Raw genomic sequence first — 18,563 nt, 5'->3', positions numbered from 1 at the left:
TTTATTAGATTTTGAGACACATAGATATCCTCCGGAAATGGCAAAGTTTGGATCTTCAATGCTTCTAGATGAACCTTCTTTATCATACCGAAATATCAAGTTGACTGTTCACACTAAGTCAAAGAGAGTAGACAGCCACCGTAGGAAAATTCAGCAACAAGTAAAAAATGTAATATTGGATTATGCTATTGGGTAAAAATAAATGCATTCGTAGTTCCTTGATTAGGGCCGTTATAATTGCTTGTTTTAGGTACTGAATATGATTATGTAAAAAGACATTTCAATAGTTAAAGAGTGAAACAATTGCTATTGGTATTTCGTGTCAGCAAAATGTTATCGATCAAGGCCAAAACAAAGACTTTTTTACAGATAATAGTTTTAGTTTTCAAAATATTTTAGAAGCAGATTTAGATTTTCATATTTTTTTTAACTTTTTCTTGGGCTGCTCGCTGACTAATGGCAGAAATGCGAATGGCGGACTTAAGATCATAACAACAAAGAGTAAATTTAAGCAAAAAGTGTTTCACGATAAGGATTCTGTTTCTTAAATAAATACTACATTTGTCGAACTGTGTTTAATATGTCCTATACATTCTATAAATCACAACGATTTTTACAAATAATTGCCAGCATTTCGCATACTAATTAATTGTATTATAGCTTAAAAATATTGGACGATTATTTTGAGGCTGGGAGATAATTGTGTTATGGAGAATTTGGCACACTAATGTTCTAACTTTTGGTACTGCAAACCAATGCCATGTACAATCACCTTTTTCTGTGATGGAAGATATGGGCACAAAAAGCATCTGATTATCACACAAATTACCATCATTGTTCACTGCTATGCCACTTGATCAGTGAAGGATGTAATTACGAATAATATTAGAAAACGTACCCGATGAAAAGCTCTCAACCTTTAAAAGAAACCCAAAAGAATCAAGTGCAAATATATTTTGCTCTGATTAAATACTAAAAGTATAATTTCATATGAAGTTTTTAATTTATGTAACTTTATATACAAATTTCAATTTATGTAACTTCTTATAAAATGCTGTGAATAACTGTTATTATGTTGATATTGTGATGATTCATTATCCTGAAGCACTTTATATAAGTATTTAGATTGTATCCTCTGTTCAAAATATTGTATTCGCTGACTTAAATATGTGAATTTTCAAGAAAAGAAATATGATTTCTTTCTGAAAAGATATGGTGAATTTTCTCGATTCTTTCTTAAACTGAACACGTTCTTAAATTTTGAAAATCCAAAATGATTATTAAAAGCAATTAAGACAAATTATCGAAACCTTAATGATCATATATATTGGTTATAAGTATATAAGTTTTTATTGACACTCAACAAAAGCAATCAAATCAAATTATCAATGAAATTTACTATTTACCTCTGAAGCATCTTTTATGTATTTTATACACTGGCTTCCAAGAGTTAAGGACTTGACTGTCCAATCCACAAATATGAGAAATTAAAGCCTTAATTAACTTTTGTTTGAAATGAGAATCTTAGTTCGCTACTTCTAAATTTCTCATTCTTTCAAAATGTCACATAGATACAAGCTGTGGAATGAACGGTTTATACTTACGCTTCCGAAAAAAAATATTCCTGCTGATAAAAATAGAAAGTCTACCGACTCTTTAAACGTTTTGTATTAATTATATCGATAAGTTCGACGTTAAGTTACGCCTATTTTCTTTTAAAATAACAATTATCAATAATACATCTGTTCAGAAGCAAAACTTCCTTTTCAACAGAAAGGGAATTGTTGCCGCTTCGAGTGATCACTGCTGGAAAAGTAGATTTCAATCACAATGATTGAAATATTAGTGTAGATATTTTATTCTTTTATACAACACGAATTGCTGATTGTATTGCATTTGGCACGTCATATAGGCATTTTCAAATAATGGATGGTTGAGTAACTTGCTATTTCGAAATGAGTTTGTGTTAATACTTATTTCATTTGAACACAATCTGCAATTCAGGAATGAGGCTATACATATTGTATTGTATAATCTGCATCTTTTAGAAATATCTAGTTTCACGAGAAGACAGAATTCTAGTTTCACGAGAAGAGTAAAACGTAACATGTCAAATGTAGCATGTGAACATTTATCTCTTGACTAATGCAGATAAAATGCAGACGCATAATTGTTAGTCGCAAATGCACACGTACAAATCGCAAAATGTGTCATTATTCACTCTGACATCCAAAATGATATAACTTCAGAGATGATCGACTTTACTTGGGAACTTTAATTTAAACCACCAGTTCTTTATTGGACAATCAAATAAAATACATTTACAAGAAATCTAACTACAGATACATTTATACACTTATGAATAAACATTCAGTTAAATTTATAAGATCTTAACTCATTATTACAGTACATGCTTAGAATCTTTCACTATAACCCATTTTAACATTTCTGGCTGTACTGTTTATCAACTCCTTAACTATTTCCTTCAAACTCTTTGTAATTCAGGGTATTTAATTAAGTATATAGTTTATTAAAATGAAATAGCTACTAAACGATCATTAACAAAATTTAACTTAAGAAGTTAAAAAAAACACTAGAAAGATATAAATAAGGGATTTAAAGATAACTGATAAAATAAATTAATGCACAATCAAATACGCAATTAAATAAAATCAATGCACAATTAGAATAAATCACTACACATTCAGATGACTTATGCACATTTCACAATTTGAGAAATTTATGTGATCAGTATTTTTGAAGAGAGTGCTTTATATTTGGTATCAAAAGCAATGAATATTAGCAACTGAAATTCAAAATATTGTGCATTTTTTTATTGTTGTTCTTTTGATCATGTATACCATACACCATTCTGTCGAGCTTCTTTTAAAACACTCTTTTGTTTTGTTTACTAAAAATTTTTGGAAACTCTCCCGCATGCACAGAAAAAAAAAAAAAAAAAAAAAAAAAAAAAAAAAAAACCTCTTTATTTTAATTGTAATTTTGCTAGCTACCATTTCATGAGCGCATATATTTTCTTGACTTTTCTTTATTTCAGTAAATGTCATTCTGTGTCACATCTACCAATCTTAATTACAGCATGTTCTCTTAATCAAATCAATCTGTTTTCTTTTCTTTTTAAATCGGTCCTTGCTTTATTGTATTTCTTACAATTAAAAGTTATGTTAATTTATTTGATCATTATTACTGTTTTTTAAGATTCTAATATAATGTTTGTTTCAAAAACAGAAAGACTACAACATAAAAAGTTAATTATACATGTGAACAAATTAGGTTTTATTAAAGAAACAAAACTACTGACAATGTGCATAAATTAGCCTGAACTTTAAAAACATTAATCGAAAACAAACAAACATTTCAAATATCTTTGATTCCTATAAACTCTGTTATTTAAGATTAAATGCTACGTTTGGAAAAAAAGGAAAGCAGTACAATATGTATAAGTGAAGATTGAAGCTCAAGCACCTTTCGTCGTCATTAACCTGATGCTGCTTTGATATATTTGAAATTTAAAAAAAGGATTTAAAAAAGAACAAAAAAGGGAGAAAATCGCTTTTAATGAGATCGCTCTTAACGAAACACATAAATAAGAGAAAATATATAATATATATCGTATTCATAATATTTAGGCTTAATAGTTTCAGTATCAAATGTAGTTTTTTTATTTTTAGCTATTACTTGAATATTTATTTTCTTAATATAATTTATTCATTGTTTCTTATTTGAAAATTTTTATCACCGTTTTTAACATTTTTAGCGTTATCTGATTCTGAATGTTTGTCTTCTTAAGCAGAAATTTAAGCTGAATTAAGTATTTTGATCGAGAATGGCGTAACAAATACTGGCTTATGTATTAAAATTTCTTTTAAACAATTTTACATCAGGAAGCTCGTAACATCACATGTGCATTCTCATTAAGTACATGATATATATACATAACTTCATTATTTTCTTAGCGCTATCATATAACATAAAATTTGACAGATGGGCAACATCCAGGCGTGTTATACTTTGAAAGTTTCCAGTTACATGTACTTGACTATGAATTTCACCAATTTCAGAATTTCTCTTTATATTTTATGAATGGATGATTTTCATTTCGAAGCAATAAAAATCTAATGTTCACAAATCGGGCAGACTTCGTTTTTGGAATTAGTAGAAGGTTATGAAAACTCAATTTTCGAGATACAAATATTTGCAGTTATTTCTACATAGAGATGGCATATCATGAAATGTAGCGTTTGAAATAAGAATGTAATATCCTTTGAGAGCATCTTTAGTTTTCATAGATATATTCATGTAATAATGAAAAACACTGTGTATTAGAGCCTGGCTTCATTATACATCGCTTATATTCATTCCATTTAAATCGGACCTGTAAAAAGAGAAAAATTCATTAATATTAGAAACACGATCCAGTAAAAAACGGTAACGCATTTATGAATAAAACTTTCAATGAGTAAATGAACACTATTGAAATATTGACATTAGAGACAGTTACAGAATTTGCCCATTGGAGAAATGATGGCTAAACGGCGTTTCCAGAAACACATATAACTCTTTGGCCCATTAAATGTAGATAATTTTATAAAAATCTGATGTGTACACGTCACGACTTCCTTGTATGGACTGTTAAACTGTATGCATTTTTCCCGCATTTCATTTAAACTTCTTGAATTGAATTAAATCTACTTCGTCGATAGCGCATAAATCACAACACAATAAATGCACTCTTTCAAATTCACTACATTTATTTACCATAGCGACATTCTGGCGCTGGGTTCACTTAAAAGCGTTACATCCCATTCATTTTGTAACTCAGAATGCACAAAAATTATATTATCGAAAGAATTATTTAATCGTTGCCACATGTACTATTCAAATACTATAATAAATCTAAAAAGATGTATAAAAGAAATTAAACAAATTTAAAAAAAAAAAAAAAGGTTTTCACAGACGATGCAGTGCCGCTTACATAATGCGCATGCGCTACTCGTAAACATTCTCTCCTGCTTGAGAGAGACAGGTGACATTATTTGCTGCTTGTTCGAAACACTTATTTCATCGAATTCCATGAGAGATATATTTCTCATTCAATTAATTCTGTTCTCACTTCGACACAAAGCAAAAATGCATCAAACTTCAAAATATCTTTATTAAAAATTGAAAAATATAGAAAAAAAACTGAAACACCAAATACAGTTAAAACAATAAAAAATACAATTTAAATTAGAGTTCCTACGCAAAAAACAAGTAATTCGGCGAGCAGGCAACAAGGCAGATTTTTCGGTGCACAAAAATGAAAGTTTAGTTTTGGTCCTACTCTGCAAAAAAGACACTGACGGTGCCGAAACTGAATTCAATATTCTGCTAAGTTTCAAATTTTGGTAAAGAAAAATTAGGCTTAGCCTCACTTCAACAACTTTTAAATTGTTGATAATTCTACAACTATCGCATGCGAATTACCTAAAAGCGTAAAAACCTTAATCGGAAGATAAAAAACATAATTCAATCATTTTTAAAATCAAAAATAGGCAATTTACCAACACATAAGAATAAAAAAAAATCTGATCTCACGGAGAGTGGGTGCATATATACATTTTGTGCGGCCGATTGCAACCAAAAAAGGGAGGTGCACAATTACATATTATAGCTGTCCTTCATACAAAATTTCAGCATTCTAAGGCTACTCGTTTTTGAGTTATGCGAGATGCATACGAACGTTTGTATAGATGCCAAGGTAAAAAAAACTCTTCTGAATTATTTTAAATTCCGTTTTATAATTCGTTTTGGAAAATAGAGGCCTTTATTCTATCCTTACGTACAAGTGTCACACTATGTCGTTAAATTGCATTCGATAGCGGTAAAAATGGATATTTTCGCTGAAATATCGTACTCGGAATTTTTCGTGATTTCAAAATTCCTTTACTTCGTATAAGTAAAAAGCAACAGTTTAATCTCCCAATTATAATTTCAGTTTAAAATTGCGCAATACGAGACACAATTTTAACAAGTAACAATTTAGTTTTTAAAAATAAAGAAGCGTCTAATAAGTTCAAAAACTTTTACAATATATGCCACAGGTAAAGTAGAAACAAAAGGGAATTTATTTAAATTATTTACTACAAAGGCAATTCTTCTAATCTGGTACTCTGTCTCGCATAAAAGTGTGTTAACTGGACTCCGAAAAGTAAATCTGCAAACGTTTCTGATGATTTAGTTCTCAGTTAATCCGCTAATTACGTGATTTTAAATAATGATAATGATAGTTGAGGGTGATAAACTAAATGCTTATTTTTAATTCAAGAAAACACAGATAAGCGGGCAATTTATTTGAAATAATTTCCGTACACTCGAATGAGAAGCTTTTTGTACTACAGGGTGTCTCTTAAATGTTGCGACAAACTTCTGGGCGAGGTAGGGCACATCATAAGGATTAAGAATTGCATAGGGACCCATGCCCGGAAATGTCTCTTGTAAGTGATAGCAGAAGTAGAAGATGGGAAAAGAAAAAAAAGTGATTAATTTGAAACATTTATTGGACATGAATGCAAATGGTGTACGTCAGCTTGAATGTTACAACAGATGCTCGAAGTCTGCACCATCAGACGCCAAATATGCCTGACATCGAAAGGACCATTTATTGCCGGACATATTCAAACACTTTTTCAACCGGGAGTTTCGTTGATTGTAGCAGCTGCGCAGGTGAGCCTTGACATGAGATTCATTTCAGACATAGCAGGATCGTGATACACGACATTTTTGATGGCTTCCCACAAAAAGGAATCAAAGCTCGATAAATCCGGTGAGCGTGGGGGCCAGGGAACTGGTCCACTACGCTCAATCCAATCTCTGTTCAAATGGCTAGTTACTTCCAGACCAAAATGAGTCCACTTCTTAATGACCAGTAGTCGCACAACTTTTGGTGCAGAAGTGGTACAAACAAACTGTGGTATGGTTGATGTCTGCGGGAAAGGCGTCCTGTATAAATGTGTGCAGCGGTTCGTCCATTACCCTCAGCTATTTAATACACTAAATGCGTGTCTGCAAGCTCCCGGTTCATACAGTGTTCCACGCTCTTCGTATGGTACCTACCGCTCGAATGCGGCAATCCTCACTCCATTAGCACTCTTTTGTACAGCACACCCTGGTGGGGTACAGTGACGTTTCTGGGCATGGGTTCCTCTACGATTCCTAAACCTTATGATGTGCCCTTTCTTCCCCAGAAGTTTGTCGCAACATGTTCGGAACACTCTGTATAAATTGTAAAAACCAGTACCATTTCTTGATTTGTATTTACTCTTTAAGAAATCTGTTGACAAATAAAAACTGTTTAGTTTTTTTGTTAAAAACATAAATCCCATTATACGAGAAACGTTAATTTTTGTTACCAAAATAACACGCATCCTTGAATTCAGAGTAAGAAAACAAGTATTTATAATTTATATTTATCAAAACCCGCTTAATTGAAAATTAAGAAAACATAGTTCATTTGTATTAAATGTTTCTTTCTATTAAAAATTTATATACCAATAAGACAAAATATCACTTATCACGTGTCAAATGACAGCTATTCTAAGTATGATGACAAACTAGCAGACAAAAAATTACCAGCTCTTTACCAGCTCTTTTGCTATACCCTAAAGGTATAGCAACTACCAAACTTCTAGAGGATCTAGACCAATGTCTTGATACTCTCAACATAAATTTCGCAAAGATTACCAAACTCAGACGTGGTGGAATTGCTGTTTCTTGTTATAATAACTCTGATGTACACCTTCTAAAAGACAAGATTTTCAACAGCAACGTAAAGGACTTAATTATGAGATTCTCAATACCCAGATTACCTAGGTGCAATCTACACCATGTTCCCACTCAATATTCGGAGCTAGATATTATCAACCTATTGACATCGACTACAAGCCTGCCAAGTCATTCATTTACTCTTATCCACAAACTTTCGGAATACTCAGGAAACACATCGAAATGGATCTTAGAATGTACACCGTCAGCCTTCAATAGTCTACAAAAGAACAATATCAATGGGTTGGAAATTCATCCGTATCACGGAAAACTATGGGATTAGACGCTGCACTAATTGTCAGGATTTTTAATCACAACTACAAATATTGCTCAAACTGGACCCATTGCATGTTTTGTGGTGAATGCCACCATGTTACCCAGTGCCAGGATTTAAACCCTAGATGTATTAATTGCCAGGTAAATAATAACCATCTACATATAAATTTTGATATATTCCATAGCGCAAACGACGTCAAATGTCCTTCCTATCAACTGGAAGTTGAAAAAATTAAATCAAAAATCACTTATCAACGGAATCCTTCAAGGACATCAAAATGCTAGAAATAAATCTGCAAAGATCAAAAATCACACTCTCGTATGCTCTACAATATGTCAAAGAAGAGAATATACAAATAATTTTTGCACAAGAACCTTACATCCTTCGAAACCAAAAATTAGAAATTCCTACTGGCCTATTCTCTATTCTTTCTTACTCCAAAAAGTCCACAATAATATACAATGGACCATTAAACCCAATTCCTGCGCATATTACTCTCCACACAGTAACAATCAAAATAGAAAATAATAAATTCCCACTTAACTGTACCTCTGTTTATGCTCCTCCTTCCATCGCTCTACAAGACATATTTCAGGAATTAGATACAATTCATCTGCCTGCTCATTCTCATCACATAATAGCAGATGACTTTAACGCACAAAGTCAAGTCTGGGGAGCACCTAATGAAAACAATAGAGGCCTACTTCTTTTGGAATATATCCATGAAAACAATATCGCAATCTTAAATAACTGCAATAGTCCTCCAACCTTCTTTACACCATTTGGGCAAGGATGGATAGATCTCACTCTAGCATCTTCTAACATTGCAGCTCTGATTAACTACTGGACTGTTTCCCAGCAAGAATCATTAAGTGACCAACGCTTCATTACCTTTTGTCTACATGCAAATATTACTTATACAATTAAACATAAATTTAAGACACAATATGGAGGCCATTGCCAATTCAAAACAATATTACGAAATCACTCAAAAAGTATCATCTCGTCATTTAATTCTGCTTCTTCAAAAGATGATATCAACAATTCTGTTGAATACTTCATTAATATTATTCAAAACATATGTAACTCCACTTATAAAAAAAAGATCAATTTCTAATAAACTTAAATTAAATTGGTGGAATTCTAATTTAAGTGCGGAACGTAGTAAAGTAAGAGGCCTTCGCAGGAGGTTTAAATCTTGTCTGGATGATGAAGAAAGAAGTTACTACAAAATCTAATTTCAAAAAGCTAGAGCTCTTTACAAAAGAAATATCAGACAAGCTAAAATTACAAACTGGAAAACTTTCTGCAGTAATACATCTAATCTTTATGAATCTGCCTTTAAAATGGCATGTAATAAATTATCTAATCCACCTACATTATCAATGTACAGCTTTCCTGGCGCAAGTTCTTCTGCAGACGTCGCTCTCAAAATCATTTCAGATCTATTTCCACAAGAAGAAGATCCATATTATGCAAATAGTGAAGATAATGCAATTTATAATAGAGAAAATATTCCAAACTTGGATGACATAGACTTTACCATAAAAAAATTAAATGATAAAAAGGCTCCAGGTCCAGACGGAATATACAGTATCATTTTAAAACAAATTTTTTACTCAAATAAAATTATCATCAAATCATTTATTACAGCATGTTGGAAATTCAATACCTTTCCTACAATTCTAAAAAATGCAGAAATAATTTTATTTCTCAAAAAGAATAAACCAATGAACAATCCTTTATCTTATAGACCAATCTATCTCCTTTCCTCCCTTGGAAAATTACTAGAAAAAATATTATCAAGACGTTCTTACCATTTACATAAAAATAGAATTATCCACGAAAACCAATATGGATTCATCCCAAATAAATCAATTGATCACGCTTTTCAGAAACTCTTAGAGGTTATCCAATTCAATAAAAATCAAAAACGGCACTCAGTAATAATTTCATTGGATATTCAATGTGCTTTCGACTCAAAAAGATGGAAAGATATAATCAACATCCTTAAGTCAATTGACTGCCCTTAAGGTATTATACGATTAATAGAAGACTACCTACATAATAGAAATCTACAATATACTTCAAATAGTGGTATAATAAACTTTAAAATTACTAAGGGCTGTCCACAAGGCTCATGCCTGGGACCAATCCTTTGGAACTTAATTGCCAATTCCATATTATTCCCATTTGATCATATTCCTCATATTCATGCACAGGCCTATGCCCATGACTTTCTTCTTATAGTCTGAGACAATAATCGAAAAATAATAGAAGAAAATTCTAATAATTCATTAGTTATCTTCAACAATTGGGCTAAACAATATCAACTCAAAATTTCAGTAGAAAAGTGCAGAGCTCTGTATATACCAAAAACAGGATCTTCAGCAAGAAATATAAGAAATCCTATTATAAAATTATCTCAAAATAAAATAAAATTTGAGAAAAGCTTAACGTATCTTGGCATAGTAATAGACAATCATCTGTCGTGGCATCAACATATCAAATACTTAAAAAATAAAACGCTTGTACTCTCCAATTCACTACGCACTCTTTGTTCAAGTACTTGGGGCATCAATGCACTATTCCAAAAAATATGGTACTCTACAGTAACTGAAAAAATACTTCTTCATGGAGCCTCTGCCTGGGGTAATAACTTAAACTTCCACGCTCAACAACACTTACAATCCGCTCAAAGACCATTTCTATTATTAATATCGAAAGCATGCAGAACTACTCCTACAAATGCACATCAAATCATCATTGGCATACCACCCATCAATCTTTCAATCAAAAAAGAAGCCACAAAAGTCCAAGTCTCAAGATTACGTATTACAAGCTCATTTAACAATAACCTCTCCTCTCCAAACAATTATGAACTTCTAGAACACAATTTGTATATAAAACCTTCTCAATTTTTTACAAAATCTTTAATTGTAACTTCATCAATTTATAATTTCAAGCTTCAAATTTATACTGATGGATTTAAATCAGATTCAGGCGTTGTCAGTGCATACTGTGTATTCCAAAATAATAATATATTAAAACAAAGTTATTTTCGTCTTTATCAAAATAATACCGTCTTCCAAGCAGAACTTTTGCACTTGAACTTTTGCAATAGAACAGGCAATAAAGTGTTAACTTCCTTTTGTAGTTAAATTAATCACTCGTAAAATGGTTGTAAAAGACAAACATTTATTTGAAGATAAATCTTAATAACCTATACGTAACGTATTCGTAAACGTACATAACATAACAAACGTACTTACTGCATCGTACCGTTAAACATTTGAAGCGTACATCATCTGAAAGTATATTTTTTTAAATTATAAATAGAACGACATCCAGAAATTAGCTGTTGCCATTTTCTCAATAGATATTTTGTCTAATAACAATTAAATAATTTACAATCGTTCTTACATTCGACCATCCTGACTTTTCAATTGTCCTCAATTGAACCAAATCTTATCATGCATTAAAACGACAAATAAACAACAACAAAAATATAATAATAGGTAGGAAAAAAATGAAATATAATTTCCAAAAAATTATATAAATCCTATACGAAGTCTCTGTAGCGCAATGGTTTGCGCACTGTTCGCTTGGACCTTTTAAGTTCATCATCGTCTTTGTCATTATCGTCATCATCGTCATTGTCATCATCATCATTTGCTTCTGCATTTTCCCAAGATTTTAGTTGACTTACATGAGCAGTTGATGCATAAAAGCGACCATCGCAGGCTTCTTCTAGTTGTGATATTCTATAAGTGTCGCCCGGAAGTACTTCTGTCACAACCATTGGACCACGATACTTAGGTTGAGTTTTGGTTGGTTCTCCTGGTGTAGATTTTGAATTTCTTTTAACTACTACTATTTCTCCTTGCTCAAATGATAGAGATCCCGATTTCTTCTTGTCATAATAAGTTTTCATTTTTCCTTGTTCTCTAACTATCCTTTCTCTAGCTTCTTTTTGTAGCTTTTCCGGTTCCTTCCAAACTTCTGCTTCTTCATCAGCAAGTAATCTCAAAACTCCATCTTGAAATCGTGGTACATATCCATGAAGTATTTCAAATGGTGTTTTCCCAATAGTTTTATTGATTGTGTTATTCAAGTTTCTCTCAACATCTTTAATTGTTTTGTCCCAATCCTTTTGATCTTTACTTTTCATTGATGTTACTATTGTTGATAAAATTGTTCTGTTCGATCTCTCGACCATGCCATTCCCTTGTGGGTGGGAGGTTGAATTTAATGTATGAAAAATTCTTTTTTCCTTGCAAAAATTTTGAAATTCCTTTGAAGTAAAACAAGAACCTCGATCTGATATTATACGATCTGGTAATCCAAATTCTTCTATGAAACTCATCAATGATTTCAGTATGTTCTTTGAAGATGTGTTTTTCACAGCATACAATCGAACGAATCTGGTCATATTATCAATGACGACTAACAATTCCTTGTTTCTTTTAGAACTTTTGATGAAAGGTCCAAGATTATCAATGTGTATTGTTGCAAAAGGTCTGCGCCCTGGGGGTATAGGATGCAGAAGACCGTTTTTTTCCACCGGGATTTTTGTTGATGAGGCATTCGAAACACATTGATATATGTCGACGAACATATCTCTTCATAGCAGGAAACCAGTACAGTTCTTTGATTTTTGAGACAGTCCTATCAACAGCAAAATGTCCCATAAAGTCATGAAACTTCACAGCTATGCTTTTTCTCATGCTTTTAGTTACGACGTATAATAACTTCTTTTCTCCATCCTCCACAATACGGAACAGTCTATTCCTTTTCAAAATATAATTTTCTATATTTTGATTTTCTTCTTTGGTTCTTTCACTTGGGTCTTTCTTGAAAATTGTTATTAATTCTCTTAACTTTTCATCTGCATGCTGTATCATAAGAATTTGTTCGTCTAAATTTAAGGTCAGACAAACATCTAAATTATCTTCTATCAAAGAATGCATGGTGTCTGACGAATTAATAACCGGAGCTTTACTGATTGCATCGATATGAGACATTTTAATTCCTGGTTTGTGGCGTATTTCAAAATTATATTCTTGAATAAGGATACTCCAACGAGCAATTTGGGGATTGCTAGATTTCTTTGCATTCATATAAACTAATGCTTGACAGTCGGTAACTACCGTAAATTCAATTCCGAGTAAGAATTGTCGAAGCCTATCTAGAGTCCAGACAATTGCCATTAGCTCAAGTTTACTCGAGTGATAATTCTTTTCAGCTTCCGTTGTCTTTTTGCTCACGCAGTAGACAAGATGCCATTTGCCGTCACTTCCGAGTTGAAGTAACATGCCAGCAATACCCTCTGAGCATGCATCAGTATGGACTTCTGTTTGAGCATTAGGGTTGTACAAAGCTAAAATTGGTTGATTCGTCAGTTCATTTTTCAACATTGTAAAAGAATTCCGCTGCCATTCTTCCCATCTGAATGTTTGATTTTTCTTAGTTAGTTGAGTCAATGGTCCAGCTTTAATGGCATAATTTGGAATAAACCTTCTAAAAAAACTTGTTAAACCAAGAAATCGTCGAACTTCATGAAGGTTTTCAGGTTCTGGGAATTTTGATATTACTTCAACTTTTCTTGATCCCGGGTTTATTCCGTTTTTATTTATTATAAAGCCTAAATATTCTATTTCTTGTTTGGCAAATTCACATTTCGGTAACTTCAGGCTTAGTTTAGCTGCACGTAGTGCTTCGAATACTTTAATTAATTTCTGAATCATTTCTTCCCAAGTCCTTGCTGGAACAAGTATATCGTCAAGATAGCACAACACTTCTTTATTACATAATGAGGATAATGCATGATACATCAATCGTTGAAATTCCGCAGGAGCGTTAGTCAAGCCAAAAATCATTCTTTCAAACTGTCCACTTTCATCCGGTGTTACAAAAGCAGTTTTCAATTTTACACTTTCAGTTAATGGAATCTGTAAATATCCGTGTGCTAAATCTAGCGTTGTAAACAGACTACACTTATGCAATTGTTCTAATAAATCATCTATTTTAGGCAGGGGAAATTTATCCTTTATAGTTTGACTATTGAGACGTCTGTAATCAACAACTAATCTGTATTCACCGGTCTTTACCAGTATGACAGGACTAGCAAATGGGGATCGTGTTTCTGTTATAATTCCATTTTCTTTCCATTCTTGAACTATTTCTTTGATTGCAGCTCTTTCAGAGGCATTTGTTCTATAAGGCTTCATACATACTGGCTTTGAACCTTCGATTTCTTTAATGTCAATTTTTAGGAGATCTGTGCACCCTAGTTCTGAAATATTTAGTGCAAGCAATCTCTGTATTCATTCAGAAGACACAATAACTCTTGTTGGTGATCAACTTCGAGATCCGAGCCAATTTTAACTTGGCTTAAACTTACAGGAACTTTTATGTTGCTAATATTTTCCGTTTTTGCTAAGTTCGAGCTCAATTCAGAAATTTCAGTATTTAAACATAGTTCAACTTCTTCTGCTCTCCCAACGCATTGATCTTTTTGGAGCCTAACACTTCTATCGCCAACGTTAATCACTGGTATACAAGTTTCGCCATTTCTAATTTCGAATAAACAGCCTATACCTTTGGAAGGATTTTCTATCATAATTAATCCATTATCTACAGAATCTGTTTGAGAACTGACAAGACTGATCGTATTTTTCTCTAATTCATTTTTCTCAAGAGCTTTAAGGCAGACTCGATTTATTTTTTCATCAATTTGGAGGTTAGTAAATAGTTCATCTTCCCTATACCCGAATTGAAATCTTTTTCCTATTCTGACATAAGCGATATGATGTAGATCAAGCCATGTCCGTCCGATGATTAGATCAACTGGCTGTGCATTATCAGGTACAAGGTATATATTTATGCTTTGGCCTTTTACATTATCAACTTCAATATCGGCTTTAATCATTCCTATGGAGGTCACTGCAGGCACCCTTTGATTTCCAAAACCGTACAATTCATTCATAGCAGGTTCTGGTTTCACTTTAAGTTTCTGAGCAACTGAAGTCCTTACGAGACAACAAGAACTCCCCGTATCAATTAAAGCCTGTACTTCTTCAGAATTATTCAGTTTTGCTTTCTTCAAATATGAATTGCTCTCTTCTATATTTTCGCCAACTTGCTCAACAGAATAATTTTTATCATTTGAATAATTATTTTCAGCTTTAGTAACACAATTTTTAGCTTTATGACCTGTTTTATTACATTTTCGGCATGTTACTACTGGTTTGGGCAGCGGACAGTCCCTTGAGATGTGTCCAAAATTATTACAGCTGAAGCACTTTGGTTCACCTTTTTCATTATGTGTGATACCGTAGAGTTTTTTCTTTTCGTTGATTGTACCAACTGGACCATCTTTAAAGGAGTTTCGTTTGTCGTAAGACCCTTCTTTACGCGGTTGTTTATTGTTGAAAGTTGACTTCAAGGTATCATAATCATCTAGTTTTTCAACTAAATCAATTGGTGAAATCAATTCAAACCATATGTGAATAAAATGATCTTTTTCTTCTGGAGACACTTTACGTTTTATCTGATCCGCTGCAATAAGGTCGCTAAGTTTCTCAAAAGTATCTACTTTAATTCCGCTTATCCATTCATTAAAAGAAATTCTTAACTCATACGCAAAATTCTTCCATGTGTTTCCCACACTCTTATTGTGCGTAAAAAATTTTTGGCGAAATTTTTCAGGTGTCATCTTGTACCGTTTTAATAAGATCCTTTTAACTTCTTTATAATCGTTTGCAATCTCATCGGTTTCTCTGGCGATTAACTGAGCAATATCATACGGCAATAAGCCAAACAAATGAGTAACCCATGTATTTTCTGGTATTTCAACTTGTTTAGCCAAACGTTCAAACATGATTAAATATAAACTGATATCATTCTCGTCAGGTTTAAATTTTTGCATCAAACGCTGAAGCTCTAACTTTGGATTCATGTGCGTACCACTAGCATTTTCATTGGTGTCAGAATTTGTAGATCTACTTTCTGCTTCAATACGTAGTTTTTGCAGTTTAAATTCCATTTCATACTTTCGTTTTCGTTCCTCATATTCTTCTTTTCGTCTACGTTCTTCAATTTCTTCTTGACGTTTTCGTTCTTCAGTTTCTTCTTTTTCCATTCTTTCATTTATTATAATGTTTAACCATTCTTTGGCGCATTCTTCATCGTACTTTTTGCTAACCAAAATTATCTTTTTCAAATCGCTCATTTTATGACTCTCATTTACATCTTCTCCCAATTCTTCAGCTAATATTCTTAAATCGCATTTCTTTGCCTTACCGAAAATAGACATTTTCGTACTGATTTAAATGCAAATTATATATATATGCTATTATTATTAACTTCCAATTAGACAACTTAGTAGAACACAATTATTGGTATTTTATAAGTTTGTTTGACGTTCTAAATATATTTAAAAATTTAAAGAAATGAAAATAATAAACTCTCTTTCCAAAATGATAAAAAAAATAACAAAATTAAATTTTATAATGATTATGTTACATCAATTAATGCACATACCTTGAAATTCAAATTCTTTTCAATTTATTTACGTAATAGCAAATTCTTGTAGCTTTAGGCTTAGGTTTCAGAATAATCCCACTTCTGATTTATGTTAACTTCCTTTTGTAGTTAAATTAATCACTCGTAAAATGGTTGTAAAAGACAAACATTTATTTGAAGATAAATCTTAATAACCTATACGTAACGTATTCGTAAACGTACATAACATAACAATCGTACTTACTGCATCGTACAGTTAAACATTTGAAGTGTACATCATCTGAAAGTATATTTTTTAAATTATAAATAGAACGACATCCAGAAATTACCTGTTGCCATTTTCTCAATAGATATTTTGTCTAATAACAATTAAATAATTTACAATCGTTCTTACAAAAGTATGCACAAAATACTTCATTAACAAGTATCATAATTACTGACAGTGCATCCAGCATCTTTGCAATAATTGGCCATAGCAGATTACCAATTGTACGTCGCATACATCACCTACTATCTCTGTTTACACTTAATCTCAGACCAAAATTTAACTGGACAAAAGCTCACTCAGGTACAACTGACAATGAAATGGCAGACCAATTGGCAAAATATGCAGCAAATAATTCATCACTTCCTCAACATTTTCTACCATATCTTCTATCATATTTGAATAACCAACTAGAAGACAATCTCAAAACTCTTTGGAAAGAAAAATGGATCTCTGATACGACAGGCAGACGCACCTTTTTATTTATTCCAACTCCTTCCAGAAATCTAATATCTACTGAACGTGCAATCACAATTCTACTCACAGATCATGGTCCATTTCCTTTCTATCTGCATATATTTGGATTACATTCTTCAAGCCAATGTATTTGTGGACACGATGGAACAATAGACCATTATTTGTTTCATTGTGAAATTTCATCTGAAACCTTATAATTCAACATCTGCTCCACTTTGGTTCAAGAAAATCAAGAAAAGCAATATACTTCGTAAAAAATTACAGTCACTTATTATTTATCTCTTTTTAAATTGTGACAATCTCATCAAAGCACCGTAAATACTTAAATAGCACACTCCCTCCCACTTGGGAATTTCGGTCTACTAAGGATTCATCCTTCTTCAAAATTTCGTGTAATATGATCTCATCATGCTTTTTCTGAAATTATTATTATAGAAAATCTAAATTCCTATATTACATCCTCTCTAATCTTTTTGTATTTATCATTGTACGTGTTTATATGTCAATTATCTTGACTTCGATGAATTTCTACTCAAATATTTTTAATTTAAAGACTACAACTCAAGGACTGTTTTCTTCTTTTATTCAAGACCTACTTATATTCTCAAGGACTGTTTACCTTTTACTTATCTCTACAGCTACAAACTACTCATTTATTTCTAGACTCTCTTAAAATGTATAATGACATTTTATATTATATAATTTGGTTATTCTTCAAAATTAATATATAAAAATCAGTAAACATAAATTTTCAACTTATGTAACAATTCTCTAAATATTTATGTTGTGAGCTTTATTGTAAACATTGCCATCTATGTAAACACCACAAGACCTATATAATATGTCTCTGTATGTCATATGTATATTTGCACAACCATTGTAACTTTGTAAAATTTTATTTCAAATAAATACCGCTGATAGCGGATGGTAGACAGTTTCCATCAATAGAGCACAAAAGCTGAAAGGCGTAATGATGGTGCAGTTACTCTGTTGATGGTCTCCTGTCTCCTGCCTTTACGGCTTCACACCAAAACCCTCTTTTGAGTCCTGAATCGAGTAGCAGGCATCTTGTTATTTCCATTAAGTATCTATTTTTTCTTTTTGCTCTACCGTTCTGCTTCGGTGAATATGCTACGGAGGTTTGATGTTCGATTCCCTCTTCCTTTAGATATTCTTCAATCTCTTTGCTTGTAT

The 18,563-nt window shown here is 32.1% G+C and overlaps 1 protein-coding gene across 2 annotated transcripts in view; it reads right to left on the bottom strand.

The window, feature by feature from the left end:
- Positions 1 to 2,273: 2,273 nt before the first annotated feature.
- LOC118188083 (corticotropin-releasing hormone receptor 1-like) overlaps positions 2,274 to 18,563 on the bottom strand; it is a 568,128-nt gene continuing 551,838 nt past the window's right edge. For both annotated transcript variants that reach the window (XM_085817427.1, XM_085817428.1), the window contains one exon: positions 2,274 to 4,396. In XM_085817427.1, coding sequence (XP_085673553.1) covers positions 4,360 to 4,396 — 37 coding nt within the window. In that variant the 3' untranslated portion in view covers positions 2,274 to 4,359. The remainder of the gene's footprint in view (positions 4,397 to 18,563) is intronic.

Source organism: Stegodyphus dumicola, chromosome 5, assembly GCF_044657685.1.
Source record: "Stegodyphus dumicola isolate Sdum_Otavi_A_Nest chromosome 5, ASM4465768v1".
Lineage (NCBI taxonomy): Eukaryota > Metazoa > Arthropoda > Arachnida > Araneae > Eresidae > Stegodyphus > Stegodyphus dumicola.
Note: the sequence above shows the minus strand (reverse complement) of the source record. Positions and strands in the feature narration are given on the sequence as shown.